Source organism: Oryzias melastigma, linkage group LG24 (assembly GCF_002922805.2).
Source record: "Oryzias melastigma strain HK-1 linkage group LG24, ASM292280v2, whole genome shotgun sequence".
NCBI classification, from domain to species: Eukaryota; Metazoa; Chordata; class Actinopteri; order Beloniformes; family Adrianichthyidae; genus Oryzias; species Oryzias melastigma.
Window position 1 is genome coordinate 9,399,213 of NC_050535.1, and position 22,001 is coordinate 9,421,213.

The following is a 22,001-nucleotide window of genomic DNA, read 5'->3' on the forward strand; positions in this document are numbered from 1 at the left end:
GTAGTCAGGGTGAGTTTGCGTTGTCGAGAATAAGGAAGTTATGATTAACACAATGATCTTCTGGAATTTCAAACAGGGACAACAATCAAGACAATTGCAAGTGACTTTTTATTGTTTTGTGTAACATACATGTAGACAGTCAAAGCAACATCATTGGAAATTAAGAACAGAAATGGCAAAATCTCAATAGTTAATCAAGGTTTTGTTGCTGTTCCCCTCATAAGACAAGGACCACTCTGAGAAAGCAACAGATTCCACAATTAAATACAGAAAATACTCCTGATGGGTAGTACTCATCCTTTGATCGGGTATTCCAGTGCAAAAAACAGTCATTGTAAATTGAGTTTGAAAAGGCTTTCTTTGGCTTTTTCTTGCTCAGGGAGGCATAAGCAGCACTGTTTTGTCAGGGTTTTAATCACTTCTTATCCTTTAAAACGTGTTAAGTCGGGTAATTCCATCCGGCCCTCCAGATCATTTTATTTATTGTTTTATTGGCCCGATGTTATCTTGTGCTTATTTCTAACTTGTATAATTTTGACTAAATATATTTTTATGGTGTCTAAAATGTTAAAAGTTATTTAAGGTTTAAGTTGATTTATTCTGGAATAATATTCCTGCCTTTTTATTATTCATAATTATTTTAAAATATTGCAGTTTTAAAGTTTTAAAAATTAGTATTCTGCTAACTTTTTGGACTATTTTAGCATTTACTAAGATTTTTTTTGCTATTTTTGAGTTTAGCTACTTTTTCAGCTAAATGCTAGCTGTTTTGGTTAATTTAGGCTTTCTGTTTTGGAGTTGAGCTAATGGTTAAGCTACATGCTAGCTGTTTTGGCCATTTTAAATTTTTTTCAGTTTTTTAGGCTATCTTGGAGTTTAGCTAATATTTCAGCTACATGCTAGCTATTTTGGCTAATTTAAGCTTTTTTCAGTTTTTTTTTCCTTTTTTGTCCATTTTGGTGTTTAGCTAATATTTTAGCTACATGCTAACTTTTGGGGCTAATTTAGGCTTTTTTCCGTTTTTTAGGCTGTTGGAGTTTAGTTAATATTTCAGCTGCATGATAGCTCTTTTGACTAATCAAAGTTTTTTAGGCTAATTTGGCCTTTAGCTAATATTTTAGTTGGCTATCAGTTTCAGCTTTTTTTAGCCATTAGCTTCAGCGTTTTTATCTATCCATTTCAGCCTCTTCAGCGGCCAAATTCAGCTTACAGCATTCACACTAGCATTATCGCAAGTCCTGCTATATATCTAATTCATAACAATGTTTAAAATTTACAGTTTTTAGGCTGTATGTAGTTTTAGAGTGTACAATAAATTTTTATCCTGTTCGGTCCGCGATCTAAGGTGTGTTTTGGACTTTTTGCCCCCTGTGCGATTGAGTTTGACACCCCTGCTCTAAAAGTCTAATGGTCACAAAACTAAAAAAAAAGTCTCAGTCATTGGGGAATTTATTTTGATTTGAGTCTCAAAACCTTCTTACAAACAATAATTTAATTAAAGTACAGTTTTTTCTCAATGTAGGCAAACTTTTTCTTCCATTCTAGATGAACAATGTTACCCACAGCCCATGTTCATAAATACAGTAGCCATAATTTTCCAATTTGGTCTGACATCCCTCCAACCATATTTGTCATAGTCTTTATTTGTAACATGGAAAGCAGCTGCAGAACATCTTTTTGAAAGGGTTGTCTCTGTCGTGACGTCTGGCGGCGCGAAGTTTGACGAGGGCATCCTGCAAGCTTGCGTCCGTTTTCTGAACGTTGGTCTGGATGGAGTCGAGCATGGGACCCTGCTCCTCCACCAGGAGCGCGATGTCCAGGAATATCTCGTGGATGCCTTTGATGCGACTCTCCAGATCCATCAGCTCCTGGTGACGCTTCTCGATCTGGGACAGAGCGGATCGAGCCGTTTTGCCTTCTGTCACGATGTTGTCGGTGAAGATGTTCCACTGGCCCTTCTCGATCATCTCCTCCAAGTCTTCCCCCGTCACCTCACGGCCCACTATCTCCATCTGCCTCTGGATCTGTGTCTTACAGTTCTCTCGGTGGCTCATCTCAGCCTCGTTGTAGTCAAACATGACGTCGCGGAAACCATTGCTGAGGCAAGCGTACTGGGTTCTGGCGATGCGTGTGATGGCAGAGTTAGGGCCGTGTGTTTCCTTCAGCTTGTGCGCCACCCCATCCATGTCGTGCAGGCGAGCTAGGACACCTTCTGCCCTTTTCTTTATGTCAGCAGCGATAGCATTTGTGTCTCTTTTGATGGTACTGATGGTGGTGACGCCCTGGAACATGCGCGAGTTCTGCTCCCGAAGCCTTTTCACCTCAAGGCGGATGAGCTGGATCTCTCTGTGAATGTCTTGTGATTGGGAAAAGATCTCCGCCAATGCAGGGCTAGTGTCAAAAATCACTGCCTCATGCGGCAATTCCTCCTCCAGGTCAATGTTGCTGAAGGAGTCGGACATCGTGGACTCCGCATACTCCATTGGCTCAATGTTGTTGTCATTGGACATTTTCTGCAGGTGAGTTAGTCGGTCCCTCATGGTTGAAGATCTCAAGATTTACTGGTTCTCCAATGAAAAGTTGAAAAAAACTGAAAGAAGCACAAACAAACGTATTATGTTGGATACTGTTTATGAGTGTTTTAAGAAGAGAGAGACATACTAGTCTAAAAATATCTGATCTTTCCTTCTTCCGTCATGTTTAACCAACCCACTGGCCTAACAGGTTCTCAAGAGAAGTCAAGGGAGTTAGTCCTCACAAAACTTGTTCTTTCAATCTGACGTCTTTATTCAGGCAGTCTTTTGACTTCTAACCCTGTCTAATTCTGCCCACCAGGTATCCTAAAGTCTAAGAAACACATTTGTTGACAGTGTTTTAAGGCAACTTTCAGCCACTTAAACAACTTTTTTTTACTGTAACAACAGTAAAACTTAGTGAACAAACAATGTCTAGTTGCCTGTTTTGACCAGATTGTTAATTATTCTATGAGTTTTTAGTAATATTGTTTGTTTAATTGATAAACTGGAACACACACTCAAAAATGTAGATGTTTTTTAAGACATTTTCATTGGCAATGCGAATATTTTAATATATTAAAGAAAATTTATGGCAAAAAATGATTTAAAAAGTCAAATTTGTGCTAAAAATTGTAATTAGAGGGATTTTTAGAGAAATTGTGTATCACGATCAGACAGTTATTTTGTCAACACACACATGGTATGTAGTCTTATCTCTCATGTGGCTTCCTAAACATCCAAAATAAAAATAAAAATCACCTTTTTTGATCTAAAGTCCCCGGAAATGAAGCCTTGTCCTCTGGTGCCGGCGTCGCCTCAGCAGCATCCTCCGGTTCTGGGGTAGCAGAAGCGCGTCCTGGATGCGTAATGCTGCCGATCCAAACTGGAAACGAGGCGATGGACTGCGACGGGTCGCACAAAGCAGCTGAAAATGATGTGACTTGAGGAATGAAGTCACGTCGGTTTGGACTTGCAGTGACGCTGCGTCGATTGTGTAGTGAGGGTGTGAGCAGTGGGGGCCAATCTGAGCCTCAGACGCACAGAGGGGGCCCCGCGCACGGAGATCCACTGAACATCACTGAGGCTGAAACGTGCGTAAAAGGTGAAACTTTGTCAAGTATCTGGGTTTTATACTTTTTTCTTTTTCACTTTTTTTTTGTTCTTGACATACCTGACGACACCAAGTCAAACCGGTACAGAAGCTTTCATATGAATAAGATTTTCCCAGCCACGCCTAAAGGACTCTCAGCGAGTCTTTGGCTCGAGTTTTCATTTAAGTGAAGACCAAACAGTCTGAATGTGGTTAAACCAGCTTTTCGTCTGGTTTAAAAGTGTCACGAGTTAAAAAAAATACAATAAAAATAATAAAAATGAGTTCCAACCCAAAAATGTAAACTTAAGTTACTATTATAATAAATTGGAAGACTTTTTCGTGAAAAGGATCCAAAACAAACACAAAAAAGACTTTCATTTTAAAGCCAAAAAAAGTTTAGTTAAAATTAATAATTGAGAATTAAATTTCAGATTTTAGACTTAAAAATCGCCTGCTTAAGCTTCTTGTCACCATAATTTTTATTTTCACTCACACTTTAATGACAATTTGTTATTTTTTATAATATAATTGTGTCGTTTTATTGTTTTATTAGTATCCTGCACACTTTTTTTTTAATTTGATGGACATTTTGACCCCAACACTTGTCAAAAACACATTAAAAAGGTTGTGCTGGATCTTTATATGTTTGAAACCTCTAATTACATCTGTTTTCTCTTTTAGTTTCAACCATTTATTTAAATCAGACTGAGACCCAGAGGGCATTTTGCATTAAGCCTGAAACCTTACCTCATGCATACTTTGCACCTTACGCATTCACATTTTTGAGCAAAAAGGAAAACCTCACACAATCTAATTTAATTTACTTCAACCTGAAGGATGTATTTTATTAAAAAATACAAACTTAACTTGTGAAAAATAATTGTTTTCCATATTATTTTATATAAACTCTTAAATGGCTGTTTTGGTTATGATTTTTTCTGAGAAGACATCAGATTAAGAAGATTTTTCAATTTAAAACATAATAAAAAATGGTTTTGTAGTAGCTAATAAAGTGACATTTAGCTGACCTGAATCTTGAATTACAATAAAAATGCTTTTAATCCCGGATTTCTCACACTCCGATCATCTTTTGATATATTTTGTTTTATTTTGAAGTTTGGCAATTTTGTCAGCTACATGCTAGCTGTTTTGGCTAATATATATATTAGTTTTAGGCTAATTTGGCATTTAGCTAATATTTTAGCTGGCCATCAGCTTCAATGTTTTTAGCTATCAATTTCAGCATCTATTAGCGCTAGCATCTTCAGCAGCCAAATTCAGCTTACAGCATTCACATTAGCTTTAGCATCCCATTGCACAGGTCCTCTCCAGATCTGTCGAACTTCCAATTCTTGAAGCAAAAATGTACTCAGTACTGCAACAGGGTCATGCTCACAAATCCAACAAAATAAATATAAAGCTTTAAATATTTGCTTTTTAATTATGAAAGATTTATTGTCAGTGACTGTTGTTGCAAAAAAAAAAAAGTCCACAAACTTTACTGTTTATTTGAATATCTCTAAATATAAATGAAATGAGGCTTCACATACAGTACTAGTTGTGAGTCAGGTGACGACACATGACCTATGCACAAAGACTGTGCTGCTCCCAATTTGCAGCACTTGGTGGTGATGCTTTCAAGTGTTGCACGGAATTTCTAAATTCTTATCAGAATTTAATATCTTACAAGCCAAACTCCAGCAACTATTTGCAAATATCACTTTCTCTTAAAAAATGTGATTTTGAAGTCTTTGTGATTAGCTTGTTTGAAAGTATTAAAAGTTCCGACGCTCCCTGAACGCCGCATACCTCCATCAGCGCCCCCTCAACTTTCCTCGCGCTCCTTCAGGAGTAACTTCGCAGAAGGGCGCTCGGAACCGAATCGGAGTGACTCCGGTCTCTCAGGAATCAGAATCCGACCATGAAACTGTCGTCGATCCGCAGCGCGTGCGGGAGTCTCCGTGTGAACGCACCGCGCGCGGGAGGAAGACCGTGCGGGACGCCGCGGAGATGTTTTCCCGGTGGAGTTTCAAACCAGCGGATAACCGTCCGGACGGTGAGCGCCGCCGCCGGTACCGGAACCAGCGCCAAATACAGCGTCAATTACGGAAAACGGCTTGAAGAAGAGGACTTCTCCGAGTACGACAGCTCACTCGGGTGAGACGATGCGGGATAAAACACATGCATGAATGAAATATCTTTTTATTGTTACATTATTCTTATTATTTCCTTATCAATGATGAAATCCCAATAGCATCTGATCAGCTGCTGCAGTTATCGACTGGAGTTTGGCTCGAGGCCAACTGTGCACGTGCTCTGATCAATACGGCCCGAGTCAGCTGATGTAACTTCTCTGTTTTGTTGGCAGAAACGCCACAACTGAGTGAACTTATGGGATCTGTTAGCACACGTGAATGAACAAACGATGCAGAGACAGCCAGAAACACATCACCGCCCAGTCTGGGGTTTAATTCTCATATTTAAAGAGTAAATCCATTAAAAAAAAATGATGCATCCTATAAGCCCCGCCCACTCCATGTTGAATGGAGCTGCTGCAGTTTTAAAAACAAAAGGGAGAAAAATCTGCTTTTCTAGTAATTTCTTACGAAACGTTTGCGTTTAATTAATACAAAAATACACTTTTTTTAGTTTTATTCACTTTTTTTTGTAAAAATTGATTTTAAAACATAATCAAAATGGGTTTTGTAGGATAAAAAAAGTGATATTTAGCTGAGCTGAATCTTGAAATTATGTCGTGGCCTGAACAGGAAAAACATTTATTTAACTTTAAAACCGTAACTTTTAACATAATTATCAACTAGATATATAGCATTTCCTGTGATAATGCTAGTGTGAATGCTGTAAGCTGAATTTGGCTGCTGAAGATGCTAGTACTGAGAGCTAAAGATGCTGAAATTGATGCTAAAGACGCTGAAGCTGATAGCTGAAAACGTTGAAGTTAACAAAAAAAAATACTTAGGTTAGCCAAAACAGCTAGCATGTAGTTGAAAAAATACCTAAACTTCAAAATAGCCTAAAAAACCTGAAAAAGTCTAAATTAGCCAAAACAGCTAGCATGTTAATATTAGCATAACTCCAAAATAGCCTAAAAAAACTGAAAAAGTCTAAATTAGCCAAAACAGCTAACATGTAAATATTAGCATAACTCCAAAACAGCCTAAAAAAACGGAAAAAGTCTAAATTAGCCAAAACAGCTAGCATGTAAATTTTAGCATAACTCCAAAACAGCCTAAAAAAACGGAAAAAGTCTAAATTAGCCAAAACGGCTAGCATGTAGATAAAAAAAAGCTCAACTTCAAAATAGCTTAAAAAACTGAAAAAGCATAAATTAGCCAAAACAGTTAGCATGTTGCTGAAAAATTAGCTTAACTCCAAAACAGCCTAATAAATCTTGGATGGCAAAATAGTCTGTTGATTATTTGGGTGTGTTTTTGTATCTATTTTGAATATTTCATGTGGAGATTTTCAGAAGTTTTTGAGCAACTATTTTTTTATATTTAGGGTTATAGGATGAAATTTACTCATGCTAAACTACCAATTTATGGAAGGTTTCATTATTATTTTTTATTTAACACTTTCTCGTCTCCACAGAGAAATTGTTCACAGCACCAAAGAGGAGCTAGCAGCCCTGCAGAGAAGAACCCCCAAACTCCAGCCTCTATTAGCAATTGTCCAGGTATTCATAACAAAGCATTATTTTGTGTTTTTATTTTATTTTGAATATATTATACTGTCGGTTTTTGTCACCTACTGATGTTGTTTCATCATCTCTTTGAGTTTTACTCTATTGTGTCTCAAAGGCAGGTGAAGATTACACTTTGGAGATCAATAAGAAAATAGCAGGAAAGGTAATTAGTAACTTCAACGATGCAGATTTATCTTTGAAATGTTTCAAACACAACAGAAAATATTTCACTTTTTTTTGTTTTCAGATTGGCTTTGATATTAGTCAAGTTTGTCTGAGGAAGACGAGCAGTGAAGATGAGGTTAGTGAAGCCTTTTTGCAAGTCTTTACATGAATTGACATTTCATTGATTGTGCAGGTTGTAATCACGCTGACGGCCTTGAGTGCGTCATCAGAACACGACTTTACTGAGTTTTGGAACTTACAGTTTTATCTCAACTTTGACTTTTCTCTAAAGATTTTCAGACCTTTCTGGGTCTAGTTTGGGCATTTCACTTCTCTGCTTTCACACATATTTGACGCCTTTTCTCTAAGATCATAGGGGAGTTGCTGAAGTTGAACGATGACCCCAAGGTCAGCGGGGTTTCCCTCCACCTCCCCCCGGCGCTCCTGACCAGCCGAGTGGTCAACACGCTCAGACCTGAGAAGGACGTGGACTGGTAAAAATCCCACAGTGGAAGACGTGGTTAGAAAGCAGGAAATGAGTCAGTTAGCCTGGGGGAATGAGTCACTGAAGAAAATCATTCAAGAAATCTAATTAAAGAAAATAGAGAAAATAGATTTGTTAACTGGAAAAAAACCATAAAAATTCACGGTTATATTCTTATTTTTTTCACTCGTCTTTATTATGCATTTTTTTCTCTTCACTGCAGCATTACTGATGTGAATATGGGCCGCCTCGTGCAGGGAAACCTCAACGAAGGATTTGTTCCACCTCTGGCCGCTGCTGTTCTAAGTCTTCTGCAGAAACACGGTCAGTTTTTGATTGATCTACTCATTTGTCTTTAGAGGGTTTGATTTAAGGGTTGGTATACTGGTTCGTACCCTTGCCTCAAAGCCAGTAGACCCTGGTTTGAATTCCAGTTCCTGTGTGGAGTTTGCATGTGTGGGTTTACTCCAGGGACTCCCACCATCCAAAAACATGCTTTGTAAGTTAACTCCTGTCTCTAATTTGCCTCTTGGTGTGTGAAACGTTTCGCCTCTCTTCCTATATCTCATCAGTCTTGAGTGGGGCCGGGTTCAAGCCCTAAATATACCCTCCAAGTGGGTTAGCCTCATTCCTAGAATTGGATGGTCTCATTAAAGATGATAAACCGGTGTGTGTGAAAGATCCCCCCCTGGCTCCATCATCATCTTCAGGTGTGGTCGGTCTTCTTTGGATCAAATGAAAGACCAGCAAGGTAGACGGGAGACAAATAGTGTCTGAAGCCTCCTGTGTGGCTTCTCTGACCTGTCTTGTCTATCTGTACACATCTGGATTTAGATGTCTTTTAAATGGGAATAATCTGGTCCCTAGATGTTGTTCCTCCTGTGTTGATGATGGTTGTTTTGTTTCTCCTGTGTGCTGCTCTTCACTGCACTGGAGTGCATAAGCTGCACTGCCATCTGGAACGTTAGCATTTATGTCTTGGGACCTTTCCTCTCTTTCCCCACTGATGCTTTGTTGAAGGTCCATTTGGGATATCCACAGGTTTGCAGAGCTGTCTTGAGAAGAACCTATTACTTTTCCTGGATTCTGTTGAGCTGATTTGCTTTGTGTTGGAGTGGGTGGAGTTAGTCAGACAAAAGGTACTGATTGGTGTGAGCGACTTTTCTGTAGATTTCTATTTCTAAGTTTCCCTTTTCATCTCTTATACACTCCAGGAAGACCAGGTGGATGTCCTTTGGTATTCTCTCTGGTGAATTTACCAGTCCAGTTGATCTTCACTCATATGTAATCCTCATATCTGAACCTGTGAGATGGTGCTGTTGGTACTGGAAGGAGGATAGACATCTCCACTGCCTTCAAAAACAAGAGACATTCAGAGACTGTCAGCTTCAGCGTTTTCAGCTATTAGCTCCAAACAAATGTGTCCAGAACAGTGCAAGATACACTAGTCAAGTACTAAAGATATATGAGGGTAAATTAATAAAATACTATTACATTTAGGAGTTTCTGCAAAGGTTTTCATTGTAAACTTAAACACAGAAATATATTTGTTTTTATCACAAAATTGCCAGAAAGAGAGGCTTAAATGCATTTCTGAGCTGAAAAAATGAATTTAAGCACAAGTGAGGGATTTTAATGATCCTTTAGTTTAAAAAACTTTGAATCAAAACTTCAAACTAAGTGGTGCTGTAAAACATTTAGGAGCAGTAAATATCCTGTAGATTTAATGTCTCGTAGACAGAATCTGACCTGAAGATTAGTGCAAAATTCAAAGATGTATTTGTGTTTTTTTAACCTCCAGATGTATATATTTAGCTGTGAAATTATCAGTCTGTTTTTCACAAACCCAAAACTGATAAACAACGTTTATGTATTGATTTTGGATATCTTCTGGTTCAGATGTCCGTGTTCTTCTGTACTTAGGACCCTGTTGAACTAATTTTAATGTAAAATCGAGGCTTGATGATGGAAAAATTGAGACCAAATTCTTAAACATTTATATTAAAAAGAAATCTGTTGCTAAATTCTGTTATTAACACTTTATTTTGAAGTTTCATAATGTAGAAGCATTTTTGTTTGAGTGTTTTTTTGTTTCTTCCAACAGATGCGTCTTTGGAAGGGAAAACAGTGCTGCTGGTTGGAGGAGAAGGACCCCTCAAACTGGCCCTCCATTGTTTGATCGAAAGGAACGGGATGTTCGTTCAGAACAGCCACTTGAACTCCAACAGCTTACAGTCACAGGTGTGTTTTTAAGATCTTACCATAGAAATTTTATATATATATTTTCATTTATATTTAATAATAAAAAAGTTAGTTTTGAGCTTTTATTAGCAGGAAATGTAATGTTAGGAACTCCCCTCAGGGGGGCAGTGTCTCTTTAAGCCAGAAAATGACTATTAAAGTCTACCAGTATAAAAGGCTGACGTTTCTATTATTAGTTTTGATTAACATCAAATGTTTTTATCAAGCTCTACTAAAAGTTTAGATGTTGTGCATGTATTTTTCTGTTGCATCAGGTAATGCATGCAGATGCTCTGGTCCTCCTGGGTGCAGAGAGTATGGAGATTCCCTCCACCTGGGTCCGACCCGGAGCTGCAATCATTCGCTGTGAGTCTGCTTTGAGCTCTAAACTAAACTGTAAATTAAAAAAAAACGGATCCAATTATTTGACTTTGAAGTTGAATTTCAAAGAAAATACTTCAAATATTGCCTCGCATTTTTCATTTTGTATAGATTTAATTGCATTTCTGAGCTTCTGGAGACAAAAAAAAGCTTATTTTCTGTTAAAAGGGCATTTATTTTCCTAAAGAATGTTTCAAACAAAGAGATTCTGTATTATACAGGGTTGGGTAGTATTTGTTAAAGCGTGTGTTTAAAATAAATCTTTCATTTGCTATAATCTTTCTGATTTTTAAGTTGCATAATTATTCTCTAACATTTACAAAAACTCTGTTTTGTCACGGTATGAAACATATATCTGTATTTAGATGATCAAACCATCAGCTCATCCTCAAGATCAGGGTTGGGATTCCTCACAGCAGCGTACAGAGCACAGGTTTGTTCAGTACTTTGAACTGCAGTTGTGTTGCTGTTTTTTTTTTTTGTTCATTGTTGTGTTTATCCTGTTAGAATGTGGTGCAAAGCTGCAGCCGGTGGCTCCAGGAGCAGCAGTACAGACCCTGGCACCTGCACCCCCTTAAACTGCAGCCCCTCAGCCCTGTACCCAGGTAAATGCATGGAAAAGTGTGAGCCAACCCTTAACGACTGGGTGTTAAATGTAGTATTTTTATGAATATCAGAGATAAATGCAGTAGTGGGTTATGTTTTCTCAGTGACATCGAGATTTCCAGAGCTCAGACACCCAAACCAATCAATCAGCTGGCTGCGGAAATCGGTCTGCTGCCAGAGGAGCTTGAGGCGTATGGGAGGAGCAAAGCCAAGGTCCGCCTCTCCCTGTTGGACCGCCTCCACTCGCGGCCTGATGGCAAATACGTTCTGGTTGCAGGGTAAGCTGGAGTCCTGAGTAGGGGTGTATATTGGCGATACGACAAGTATCCTTATATGTGTCTCATGATGTCATAGGCGATAAATCCCAAGACTGAACCAGAATTTTCACTTTTATTTTCTTTTTTAAGAGTATGAAAAAAAACTCTACATGAATATAAATTCGAAAAAATCTAAAATTAATTTTATTTAATGATCACAATGTTAAATACTGCAACTGTAAAGTGATACTGCCAGGAACGTGGTACAGAGTTTGGAACAAAACGAAATATCGCGATATATCGCCTAGTCGATTTTTCCCAACACCCCTCGTCCTGAGGTTTTCAAGTAGTCCCAAGAAAACACTCGACAACCTGCAAACCTTTTGCTTCGCTGCCCACATTTGAAATGGTCAAACTCAATCGCACATGGGGCCAAAATCTAGAACACACTTTAGGTCGCAGGCCGAACAGGATAAACATTTATTGAACACTCTCAAAAGTACATTTTTAAAACTTTAAAACTGTAACTTTATAACATAATTATGAACTAGATATATAGCATTACCTGTGATAATGCTAGTGTGAATGCCGTAAGCTGAATTTGGCTGCCGAAGATGCTAATAGTTGAAGATGCTGAAATTGATAGCTGAAAACGCAGAAGCTGATAGCCAACTAGAATATTAGCTAAATGCTAAATTAGCCTTAAAAAAAAAAAAAAAAAAGAAAACTGAAAAGTAGTTAAACTCCAAAAAAGTCTAAAAAAAAGAAAAGGAAAAAATCCTAAAATAGCCAAATCAGGTAGCGTGTAAATATTAGCCTAACTCCAAATCAGCCTAAAAAACTAATAAAATAAATAAAAACTAACCTAAACAGCTAACATGTAGCTAAAATATTAGCTTAACTACAAAACAGCCTAAATAATTAAAAAAAAGTATAAATGCATGTTGCTGAAATATTAACTACACTCCAAATTAGCCTAAAAAATCTTAGCAAGTGCCAAATAGTCCAAAAAGCTTTTAGAATGCCAGTTTTTTAGTTAACTTTAATACTGTATCTTTTTTTTAACATAATTATGAACTAGATATTTAGCATTACCTGCGAAAATGCTAGTGTGAATGCTGTAAGATGAAGATGCTAGTGCTGATAGCTAAAAACACTGAGGCTAATAGCAGAAAACGCTAAAGCTGATAGCCAGCTTAAATATTAGCTAAATGCCAAATTAGCCTAAAAAATAAACAAAAAAGGAAGCTTGAAAGCAGCTAGCATGTAGCTGAAAAAAATAGCTAAACTCCAAAACAGCCTCAACAACAGGAAAAAAGCCTAAATTAGACAAAACAGCTAGCATGTAGCTGAAATATTAGCTTAACTTCAAATTAGCCTGAAAAATCTTAGTAAATGCCAAAATAGTCCAAAAAGTTAGTAGAATGCCAATTTCTAAAACTTTAAAACCGTAACTTTTTAACATAATTATGTTAATAATAATAATAATAAATAAAATAATAAAAAAGCGGGAATTTTATTCCAGAATAGATTAACTTTAATCTTAAATTCCTTTTAATATTTTGCTCTCAAAAATACATTTTGTAAAAATTACACAAGTTAGAAATAAGAGATACCATCGGACCATTAATAACAATAAAATAAAATGATCTGGAGGGCCGGATCCGGCCCCTGGGCCTTGACGTTGACACATGTGACCAAACGTGACTACAGCACTCTTGTATAATCGTACGTTTTCGTTGATCTAGCATAACTCCCACCCCCCTCGGCGAGGGTAAGAGCACGGTGACCATCGGCCTCGTCCAGGCCATGTCTGCTCACCTGAAGCTCAACTCCTTTGCGTGCCTCCGACAGCCTTCCCAGGGGCCCACCTTTGGGGTCAAAGGTCAGAATTACATATCATAGTTTAACTTTATTATTTTTTTAATGTTTTGACTCAATGAAAAGGTTTTTTTGGAAAGAAAGATCCAGTGTGACGTTATTTATGCTCCTCCTTTGTTGTGTTGAGGACCTCTGACTGTGTCCTTCATGTCTAGGGGGGGCTGCAGGAGGAGGGTACGCCCAGGTCATCCCCATGGAGGAGGTAAAACATCCAAACACACACGAGTTGAACTAAGTGTGGGTTGTTAGCTCTTCAGAATGATAAATGGAGCAGGAGATTAGAGAAAATTTGTGTCCAATCTCTTCCTCGTGATTTTTATTTATTTATTTATTTATTTATTTTTTAGTTCAACCTCCACTTGACGGGCGACATTCACGCCATCACAGCAGCCAATAACCTTGTGGCTGCAGCCGTCGATGCCAGGATGCTCCACGAGGCGACACAGTCAGACAAGGTAAGTGACAACGCAACTTAAAGTGCAACTTAAAGTAAGATGATTTTATTTTCACTTTTCATTCTTAAGGCGTTGTTCAAGAGACTGGTTCCCTCTGTGAATGGAGTTAGAAAATTCTCCCCCATCCAGATCTCCAGGCTTCAAGTAAGTCCGAGCAGAAAGTTGTTTTGCTTATACCGGTTTGGCCCACTAGGGGGCCTCATTTCACATCCTTCAGCACAGGAGCATCATCTTATGATTCTACTTTTGGAGCTGAAATGGGGACAAAATTACTTAAAATATAAATAAAACAACTTGAAGAAAATATTGATGTTTGGGAAAAGAAAGTAAAATGTCTGAAACTTTTTGCTTTTCTAAAATAAACGTAATTATTTTCAGCTTTTTTCAGGTTTCAAAACTCTAAATGTTATTTACGAAATGTTTTTTTCAATTTAAAACATTTTTTTTCACTTTTAACTTTTTGTTTACATTTCCGATTTGGAAATCTGATTCAAACCCCCCCAAAAAAATCAAAATTTTGAAACCTAAAATACTGAAAATAATTAAGTTTATTTTAGAATAGCAAAAACTTTCTGACATTTTCATTTTTTGGGGCCAAAATCAAATATTTTTTTTCCATTTTCTTTTATCTCGGTTACAAATAATATTGGCCCCAGTTTAGCTCCCTATCTACTCACATGACTAAATCCAAGTGTGATGGAACTTTTTTTTAAAATTTTTGGATCAATTAAGTCAAATTGTGCCAACAATAAATGTTTTTGTCTAGTTTATTATGTTCAAATCTGTCTTCTTCTTTGGATTTCAGCGTCTCGGCATTCATAAAACAGATCCTGCATCTCTCACGCCTCAAGAAGTCGCCGCCTTTTCTCGTCTCGACCTCGATCCTTCCAAGATTACCTGGCACAGAGGTATCGGCGCACAACGTCACCAGAAACCGCTGTCAAAACCGGCACAGAGACTGAGCTGAAAACTGCTCTGACAGCGGAAAAAACGCAATTAGACTAATTTATCCTTAGTCTGAAGCATTATGATGACTGTCACATAAATCACATTAACAGCTTTTGATAGAAATCCCAGGTTCTTTTTAAAGCCTCTGAGCGATTATCTAATTTCAGCTGAGTGTCACATGCAGGCTCAAAAAAAGACCCCATTTTCCCTTTTTATAGCACGGAATCTCAAACGATTCCTTATTCAATCAATACTTTCAGTTTTCATGCTCCAGCTGTCAGGAGATAAAGCTGCTGGAATGTTGTAGCGGCGTTTGAGCTATTAGGTGCTGCTATAACTATAGAGGCTTTTATTTATTTATTTATTTTATGCTAAAAAAATGTGTCAAATATGCCTAAATATTTAGTCATTTTTGTTGTCTTTCAGTGGTGGACACAAACGACCGCTTCCTGAGGGCGATCACTATAGGACAGGCGAGCACCGAAAAAGGACAGACCAGAGAGGTATCCCGACAAACACTTGAAGTTAATAGGAAGCGAGTGGTCTTAAGTAAAAGTAAATATTTATGGAAGGAGGAAATGAGTCCCTCACTTCATACACACACACCTGTAATTGCCCTTAAGCTGCTTTAGCATGTGCTTATATTTACCTCCATCCATTCCTATTTCCTCTGGTTCCTCTGGCGCTGGATACCCTATAGCCCCTCGGGGTGTTGGCGCTGGGAATGGGAGTGAAGTCTTTGAAGGATTGATGTGGCTTTAGTCATGTTTCTTTTTCTGATATGCAGAAATGTTCATATTTCTCACTCGAGAAGTCTCAGTTTGGTTAGAAAACAAAGCTTTTTATACTTTAAATCAGGGGTGTCAAACTCAGGGACCAAAATCCAAAACACACATTAGGTTACAGGATGAACAGGATAAACATTTATTGAACACGATAAAACTACATTTTTAAAACTTTAAAGCTGTAACTTTTAACATAATTATAAACTAGATATATAGCTTTACCTGTGATAATGTTAGTGTGAATGCTGTAAGCTGAATTTGGCCGCTGAAGATGCTGAAATTGATAGTTAAAACGCTGAAACTGATAATTGAAATCACTGAAGCTGATAGCTGAAAATGCTGAAGCTGATAGCCAGCTATAGCACATATTAGCTCAATGCCAAATTAGCCAAAAAAAAAAACTTCGGTTAGCCAAAACAGCTAGCATTCAGTTGAAATATTAGCTGTACTTTAATATAGCCTAAAAAAATGAGAAAAGCCTAAATTAGCCAATAACAGCTAACATGTAAATATTAGCCTGACTCCAAAACTTCCTAAAAATTTTTAGAAAAAGTGTAAATTTGCCAAAACAGCTATCCTGTTGCTGAAATATTAGCTAAACTCCAAAATAGCCAAAAAAATGGAAAAGGCCAATATTAGCCAAAACAACATGCATGTAAATATTAGCTAAACTCCAAAATAGCCTAAAAATTAGAAAAGCTTTAACTAGCCAAAACAGCTAGCATGTAAATATAAGCATAAATCCAAAAATAAAATAAAAAAAAAACCTGGAAAAAAAGCCTAAATTTGCCAAAATAACTAGCATGTAAATAGTAGCTTAGCTCCAAAACAGCCTAAAAAACTTTAAGAAAGCCTATATTAGCCAATTAAATTGGCTAATATAGTTGGCTAATATAATTGGCTAATATAATTTTGTACATTATACTTTTATATTTACATTCTTCTTTTTTATTCTTAATATTATTATTATTATTACTGTAATTAGTGTTGCTGTTTGCACAAAGGGAGGAGAGAGGAAGAAATTTCATCTGTGCTTTGTATGCCCTGTACTCAGCATATTTGACAAATAAAAGCCTACTTGACTTGACTTGAAATTGAACGTTATTGACATTACAAGGATAAATTGAATAAAAACAAATTAAAAAACTGCCTAAAAACTTAAAAAAAAATCCTAAATTAGCCAAAACAGCTAGCCTGTAGCTGAAATATTAGCTAAACTCCAAAACAGCCTAAAAACATTAGCAAATGCCAAAATAGTCCAAAAAGCTAGCATATTGCCAGTTTTTAAAACTTTAAAACCGTAACATTTTAACATAAATGTGAATAACAAAAAGGCAGGAATATAATTCTAGAATAAATCAATTTAAACCTTAAATAATAATAATAAACTAGACTTTGACACATATGCTTTAAATGATCAAATTTAAATTTAACTTATAAAAATCAACATTTCTAAACGTCTTTTCTCATTTCAGACGGGGTTCGACATTGCTGTCGCCAGTGAAATCATGGCCATTCTGGCTCTTTCCGACAACCTGGGAGACATGAGGAGCAGACTGGCGCGTATGGTGGTGGGAACCAGCCGGTCCGGAGAACCCGTCACAGCAGAGGACCTGGTGTGTTCAGTCCACACTCGATCCAAATCTGTCAAAAAGTCAAACTAGTTTAAGCAAGTTTCTGCTGAATTTGGGTCTTAAAACAAGAAAACTTAGACGGATTTAAATAAATGATGATGATTTAACTTTATTGAAAATTACCTCATAAAATCTAGTTGATCCAGCTGTTACCCAGAATGCATAGCATTCCTTCACCTTGAATGTTCAAGTCTTTGTTTATAAATCCTTGCATTATTTCTTGCCTTCATTAGATGTGCTGGAGCAGAATGAATAAAAATTATGTTAATTCATTTTTGAGATAAATGTTTAATTTTCTAGAAATTTGTGAATTGTGAAGCTTCTTATTTCCTGGTACATTTTCCACCGTCTTTTTTATCGTCAGGGCGTGAGCGGAGCGCTGGCAGTGCTGATGAAAGATGCCATCAAGCCCACGTTGATGCAGACTCTTGAGGTGAGACAGATACTCAACACTTAACTCCACTTTATTGGACTAGTTCATGCGGATGCTTTTATTTTGAAATAATAAACCTTTTTTTTTAAAATGATCCATTATACTGTGTTAAAGCTATAGTTGAAGGTAAAAAAGTGATTATAAGATGAGAAAATGAAATGGGGAAAAAAGCTTTAGACTTCAGATTGAGTTGAGCATTTAACATTAGAGTACACGCATGCCAACGATGGACATGTGACCCCTTGGAGGGCTCTAAAGGCAAATGGGTGGGACTGACATGCCTGTTAGTTGTTGGGACAACGCCCAGTAAAGCTGGTCGTGCAGCGATAATTGAGTAGTCGCATGTCAATCAAAATTCATCTCATTTGTTTGTGTGTTTTTGTGTATTTAATCCCCTTTTGTTCCAAAATGACCTTAATTTAACATCTATATTAAAGCAAAAACATTTGTTTTTTATAGCTGAAATAAATTCAGGTGTTAAACACATTTTCCTTATGCATTCAGATGGATTCTTGCTTTTTGTTCCACCTTTTTGTTCAGTTAAATTCATTTGTTTTGTCAAATATTAGTTCAGGTTTTGTTTTTCTTAAATCAGTTTGTGCCACCAAGCAGAAACTAGTAGTTTCGACGTTCAGGTCAGACAACCCAGTTTATAGACTCCATTTGAGTTCAATTTTGATGTGACATAAACTAAAAAATATAAGAATTTTGCATCTATCCACAGAATTAAAGATAAAAAAGTTGGAGAAACAATAAAGTTGAGTAATTTTTGGGGCTAAAATGTATTGGTAACCCCCTCCCCCTAGTGGACATTTGATGAACTGAATAAGGGAGTTGTCCCCTAGAATAAGGTTAACACCAGCATCCTCGCCTATACATGGATGTATTTCCCCAAAATGGCCTCCAGCGCCAGGGTGTTGGGCACCTCCAGGGCCACTGTGTTGCTTGTTTTTATTCATCCCCACCTTAACTGCTCCTGATTACCTGGATCAACCAATAAAAGGCAGCAATGATGGAGGTTGTTAGGACATGAAGCAGAATGGTGACCCTCAACTACTGGAGTTTGACACTCCTGACCTAAAGGAATGTGGGGAAGAGTGCCTGCAGGGACAAGTCTGCAGTCAAAACTTGAAGTGGCTTTCTGATGCTGAAATTGATAGCTAAAAACGATGAAGCCGATAGCCAGCTAAAATGTTAGCAAAATGCCAAATTACCCTAAAAAACAAAACATAAAATAACATAAAACTTAAGTTAGCCAAAACAGCTAGCATGTAGCTGAAAACACTGAAGCTAATGGCTAAAAATGCTGAAGCTGATAGCCATCTATAATATTAGCTAAATGCCAAATTAGCCTAAAAAACACAACAAAACAAACTTTTAGGTTAGCCAAAACAGCTAGCGTTTAGCTGAAAAAAAGGTAAACTTCAAAATAGCCTAAAAAACATAAAAAGGCCTAAATTAGCCAAAATAGCTAGCATGTAAATATTAACCAAACTCCAATACTGCCTAAAAAAACTTTAAAAAAAAATTCCTAAATTAGCCAAAACAGCTAGCATGTTGCTGAGATATTAGCTAAACTCCAAAATAGCCTAAAATTTCTTAGTTAATGCCAAAATAGTCCAAAAAGCTAGCATAATTCCAATTTTTAAAACTTTAATACTAACTGTGTAACATAATTATGAGAAATAAAAAGGCAGGAATATTATTCCAGAAAAAATCAACTTAAATCTTTAATAATTTTCAATATTTTTCCATCCATCTAAATATATTTTTTCAAAAACATAAAATTTAGAAATGAGTGCAAGATAATATCTGGCCATTAATAACAATAAAATAAAATGATCTGGGCCTTGACTTTGACATGTGCTCCAACCCCATAAATATTGTCCGTGCACCCAACACGTTTTTTTTCTACTTTTCTTTAGTTTTTTTGGAGGAAGTGTTTGTTTTCGCTCCTTTGTGTGTTTGCGCGTTTCCTGCGATTCTGCTGCGTCGAGAGCAGCCAGACCTGGGAGCTCCATGAGAATTCTCCACCAGCTGTGCCCCCTTTGTGCCTCCTTCGCCCGCGATTGTTGTGCAACATTCATTGCAGAAGCGGAGGCGCGTTTGTGTCGCAGCACACGGTTTTTGTGTTGTTTCAGATGGGGCAGGGTTTGAAGGAGACGCACCGCATGGGAAAAGGGGGTGTTTTCTTCACCCCCTCCCTGTGTACGTGTCTGTTTGGCAGACCTCAGTCATTGTGAGAGTCTTTAAAACATCCTGCCTACATGGGGTCTGACTGAATGACTGCATGTGTCTTTCCTGAGGCAGGGGCTGTGCACCAAAACAAAAAGCTCTCAGGTTGGGGCTTTTGTGGAGTTTCAGAGTAAAAGCTCGGAGGAATATTTTTCCATGAGTATTGAAATGACAGATATTGTTGTAATTCCCATAGTGCTTTTTTCTCACTTTTTATCAGCTGTATTTCTGTAATAATCCTGTTAAAATTTACCATTTTTTATTTAATATTATTGTATTTTGAAATATAATTCTACTTTTAACCCATTTGCTTTTATTTTCTTGATTCGAACTTCCATAAGACTGAATAAACAAGGAGACTTTTTTTTCCCAAGAGAGGTGCTTTAAGGAAGATTTACTCCTCCGAACGGATGCGGTTTGCTAAAGTATGCAAACAAAAGCTTAGAAAATTATTCTAGGCCTTCCCATCCTTCCTTTTTCCTCTCTTAAGGAATTCAGCGTAACAATAGTCCAGCGACTCCGAGGAGTTTTCTTTCTATGAGTTTTGTTTGTTTTAGCAGGATTTTATGTGACCTTTAATGTGCTGAACTTTGCTAAATGGGATTCATTTAAGTCGGTTAATTTTTTATTTTTGAATGTTGGATTTTAAAAGCACAACTTTGAGATACAGAGGAAAGCTGCTAAAATTATTATTATTTTATTTTGAGCTGATAAAATAAAAAATAAAAAAACATGATGAACAGAATTGCATGATGAGAAACAACTTTTCACAATCAAATCAACAAACTAACTATTTAAAACGACTAATAATTATTTAATCTAAACTCAAATTTATATAAAATGTTTACAGAATTGCAAAAAAGAAGCACATATTCTATAAAAAATTCAACTATGGTCAAATAAAAAAAAAAAAAGTTATTTATTTTGCATATAATGTAAAAAAAAAGCCTTTTATAGTCTCTTTGAATGTTTAACAATTTTACTTGTTCCAATTTAAATCATATTTTTTTAAATAAATTTGGTCCACTTATAAAAATAATGCACCAGTAATGAATATAATAAATTGCTTAAAATAGAAGTTTTTATCATTAAAATAAAAGAATAAATCTGAATTTCTGTTTGCTGTTTTTATTGTTTTATAAGCAGGTTGAATTGCTCCTTCAGTTTGTATGTTTTAGCAGGAAAGTTAGTCTGACCCACATTGAGGCGCCTGTTCAAGTAGCTCTGAGCAAAACTCACTCTGACTTTTATTTTGAAGCCCGACTGCAATCTGTTGGCGTTATTTCGACTAAACGGTTTGTCAGTATTTATATTGGGTTGAGTAAGTAAACTCCCTCCGTGTGTTTTGTGGCCTTCTAATTGTCTCAGGGTACGCCGGTGTTTGTCCACGCCGGGCCCTTCGCCAACATCGCCCATGGCAACTCCTCAGTGCTGGCAGACAAGCTTGCTTTGAAGTTGGTTGGACAGGATGGCTTTGTGGGTAAGAGCACACACTTACATGCAGATCTGGCTCTACGCACGGACAAAAACCTGTTAGGATGAGATTCCTGCTCAGACGATGAATTGCCTCATCGAGCGTCCGTGGACCTGCTTTCGCCGCACGTCACGCTCATCTGGAGCCTCTGAGAAGCTTCTCAAAGGATGAGGAGAAATGAAGCTGCAGAGAGGAAGGAAGCGAGCTGATAATCTTAAGAGGCTCTGGAATGTTTTCGAGTAAACCACACTAATCCCATCAACGTCAAAGCAAACTCAAGTATTTCAATTATCGCTTTCTATCGTGCTGCTCTTATGTACATCGACTTCAAAAACATTTTTGGAATAAATGGAGGCTTTAATACAAAATATACGGAGCTTCTGAAGGGACACCGAAGTAAAAAAAATTGAAGTATGAAAAAATATATATTTTTCCAAATATTGTGGCAACAATATACATATTTCTGGGTAGTAACTAGTGTACAACAGTTAGTATCTGTTACCACTAACCTGTTGCTACTTACTTCAATTTTTTTATTTTTTTTTCTGGTGAGCAGCAGTTACTATCTAGCGGACACCAGTTACTATCTGGCGCACACCAGTTAATATCTGGTGCACACCAGTTACCAGAGGTGGGGACTCGAGTCACATGACTTGGACTCGAGTCAGACTCGAGTCATGAATTTGACGACTTTAGACTCGACTTGG

At 37.1% G+C, this 22,001-nt stretch overlaps 2 protein-coding genes across 4 annotated transcripts in view; one reads left to right on the forward strand and one right to left on the reverse strand.

Annotated features, from left to right (window-relative positions):
- Positions 1-1,382: 1,382 nt before the first annotated feature.
- LOC112158278 (syntaxin-11) lies at positions 1,383-15,456 on the reverse strand. 3 transcript variants are annotated; one of them, XM_024291544.2, is made up of 4 exons: positions 15,383-15,449; positions 13,271-13,320; positions 3,276-3,600; positions 1,383-2,590 (listed from the first exon to the last, which is right to left on the reverse strand). In XM_024291544.2, the coding sequence occupies exon 4, from the start codon at positions 2,538-2,540 to the stop codon at positions 1,641-1,643; it is 900 nt and encodes a 299-aa protein (XP_024147312.1). In that variant the 5' UTR covers positions 2,541-2,590; positions 3,276-3,600; positions 13,271-13,320; positions 15,383-15,449; the 3' UTR covers positions 1,383-1,640. The 3 variants fall into 3 exon arrangements, 2 of the variants coding, with proteins under 2 accessions (XP_024147312.1, XP_024147314.1); XM_024291546.2 differs by lacking the exons at positions 13,271-13,320; positions 15,383-15,449 and adding an exon at positions 5,419-5,496; XR_002921284.2 differs by lacking the exons at positions 1,383-2,590; positions 3,276-3,600 and adding an exon at positions 8,282-9,317 and having other exon boundaries at positions 15,383-15,456.
- mthfd1l (methylenetetrahydrofolate dehydrogenase (NADP+ dependent) 1 like) overlaps positions 5,414-22,001 on the forward strand; it is a 34,640-nt gene continuing 18,052 nt past the window's right edge. Inside the window, exons 1-20 of the mRNA XM_024291540.2 lie at positions 5,414-5,766; positions 7,222-7,306; positions 7,431-7,478; positions 7,563-7,616; positions 7,850-7,974; positions 8,188-8,288; positions 10,069-10,205; positions 10,481-10,571; positions 10,952-11,019; positions 11,094-11,191; positions 11,297-11,470; positions 13,198-13,334; positions 13,486-13,532; positions 13,678-13,785; positions 13,855-13,929; positions 14,591-14,693; positions 15,160-15,236; positions 16,994-17,134; positions 17,517-17,585; positions 21,189-21,300. Of these exons, the coding sequence (XP_024147308.1) occupies positions 5,531-5,766; positions 7,222-7,306; positions 7,431-7,478; positions 7,563-7,616; positions 7,850-7,974; positions 8,188-8,288; positions 10,069-10,205; positions 10,481-10,571; positions 10,952-11,019; positions 11,094-11,191; positions 11,297-11,470; positions 13,198-13,334; positions 13,486-13,532; positions 13,678-13,785; positions 13,855-13,929; positions 14,591-14,693; positions 15,160-15,236; positions 16,994-17,134; positions 17,517-17,585; positions 21,189-21,300 (2,086 nt within the window). The 5' untranslated portion in view covers positions 5,414-5,530. The remainder of the gene's footprint in view (positions 5,767-7,221; positions 7,307-7,430; positions 7,479-7,562; positions 7,617-7,849; positions 7,975-8,187; positions 8,289-10,068; positions 10,206-10,480; positions 10,572-10,951; positions 11,020-11,093; positions 11,192-11,296; positions 11,471-13,197; positions 13,335-13,485; positions 13,533-13,677; positions 13,786-13,854; positions 13,930-14,590; positions 14,694-15,159; positions 15,237-16,993; positions 17,135-17,516; positions 17,586-21,188; positions 21,301-22,001) is intronic.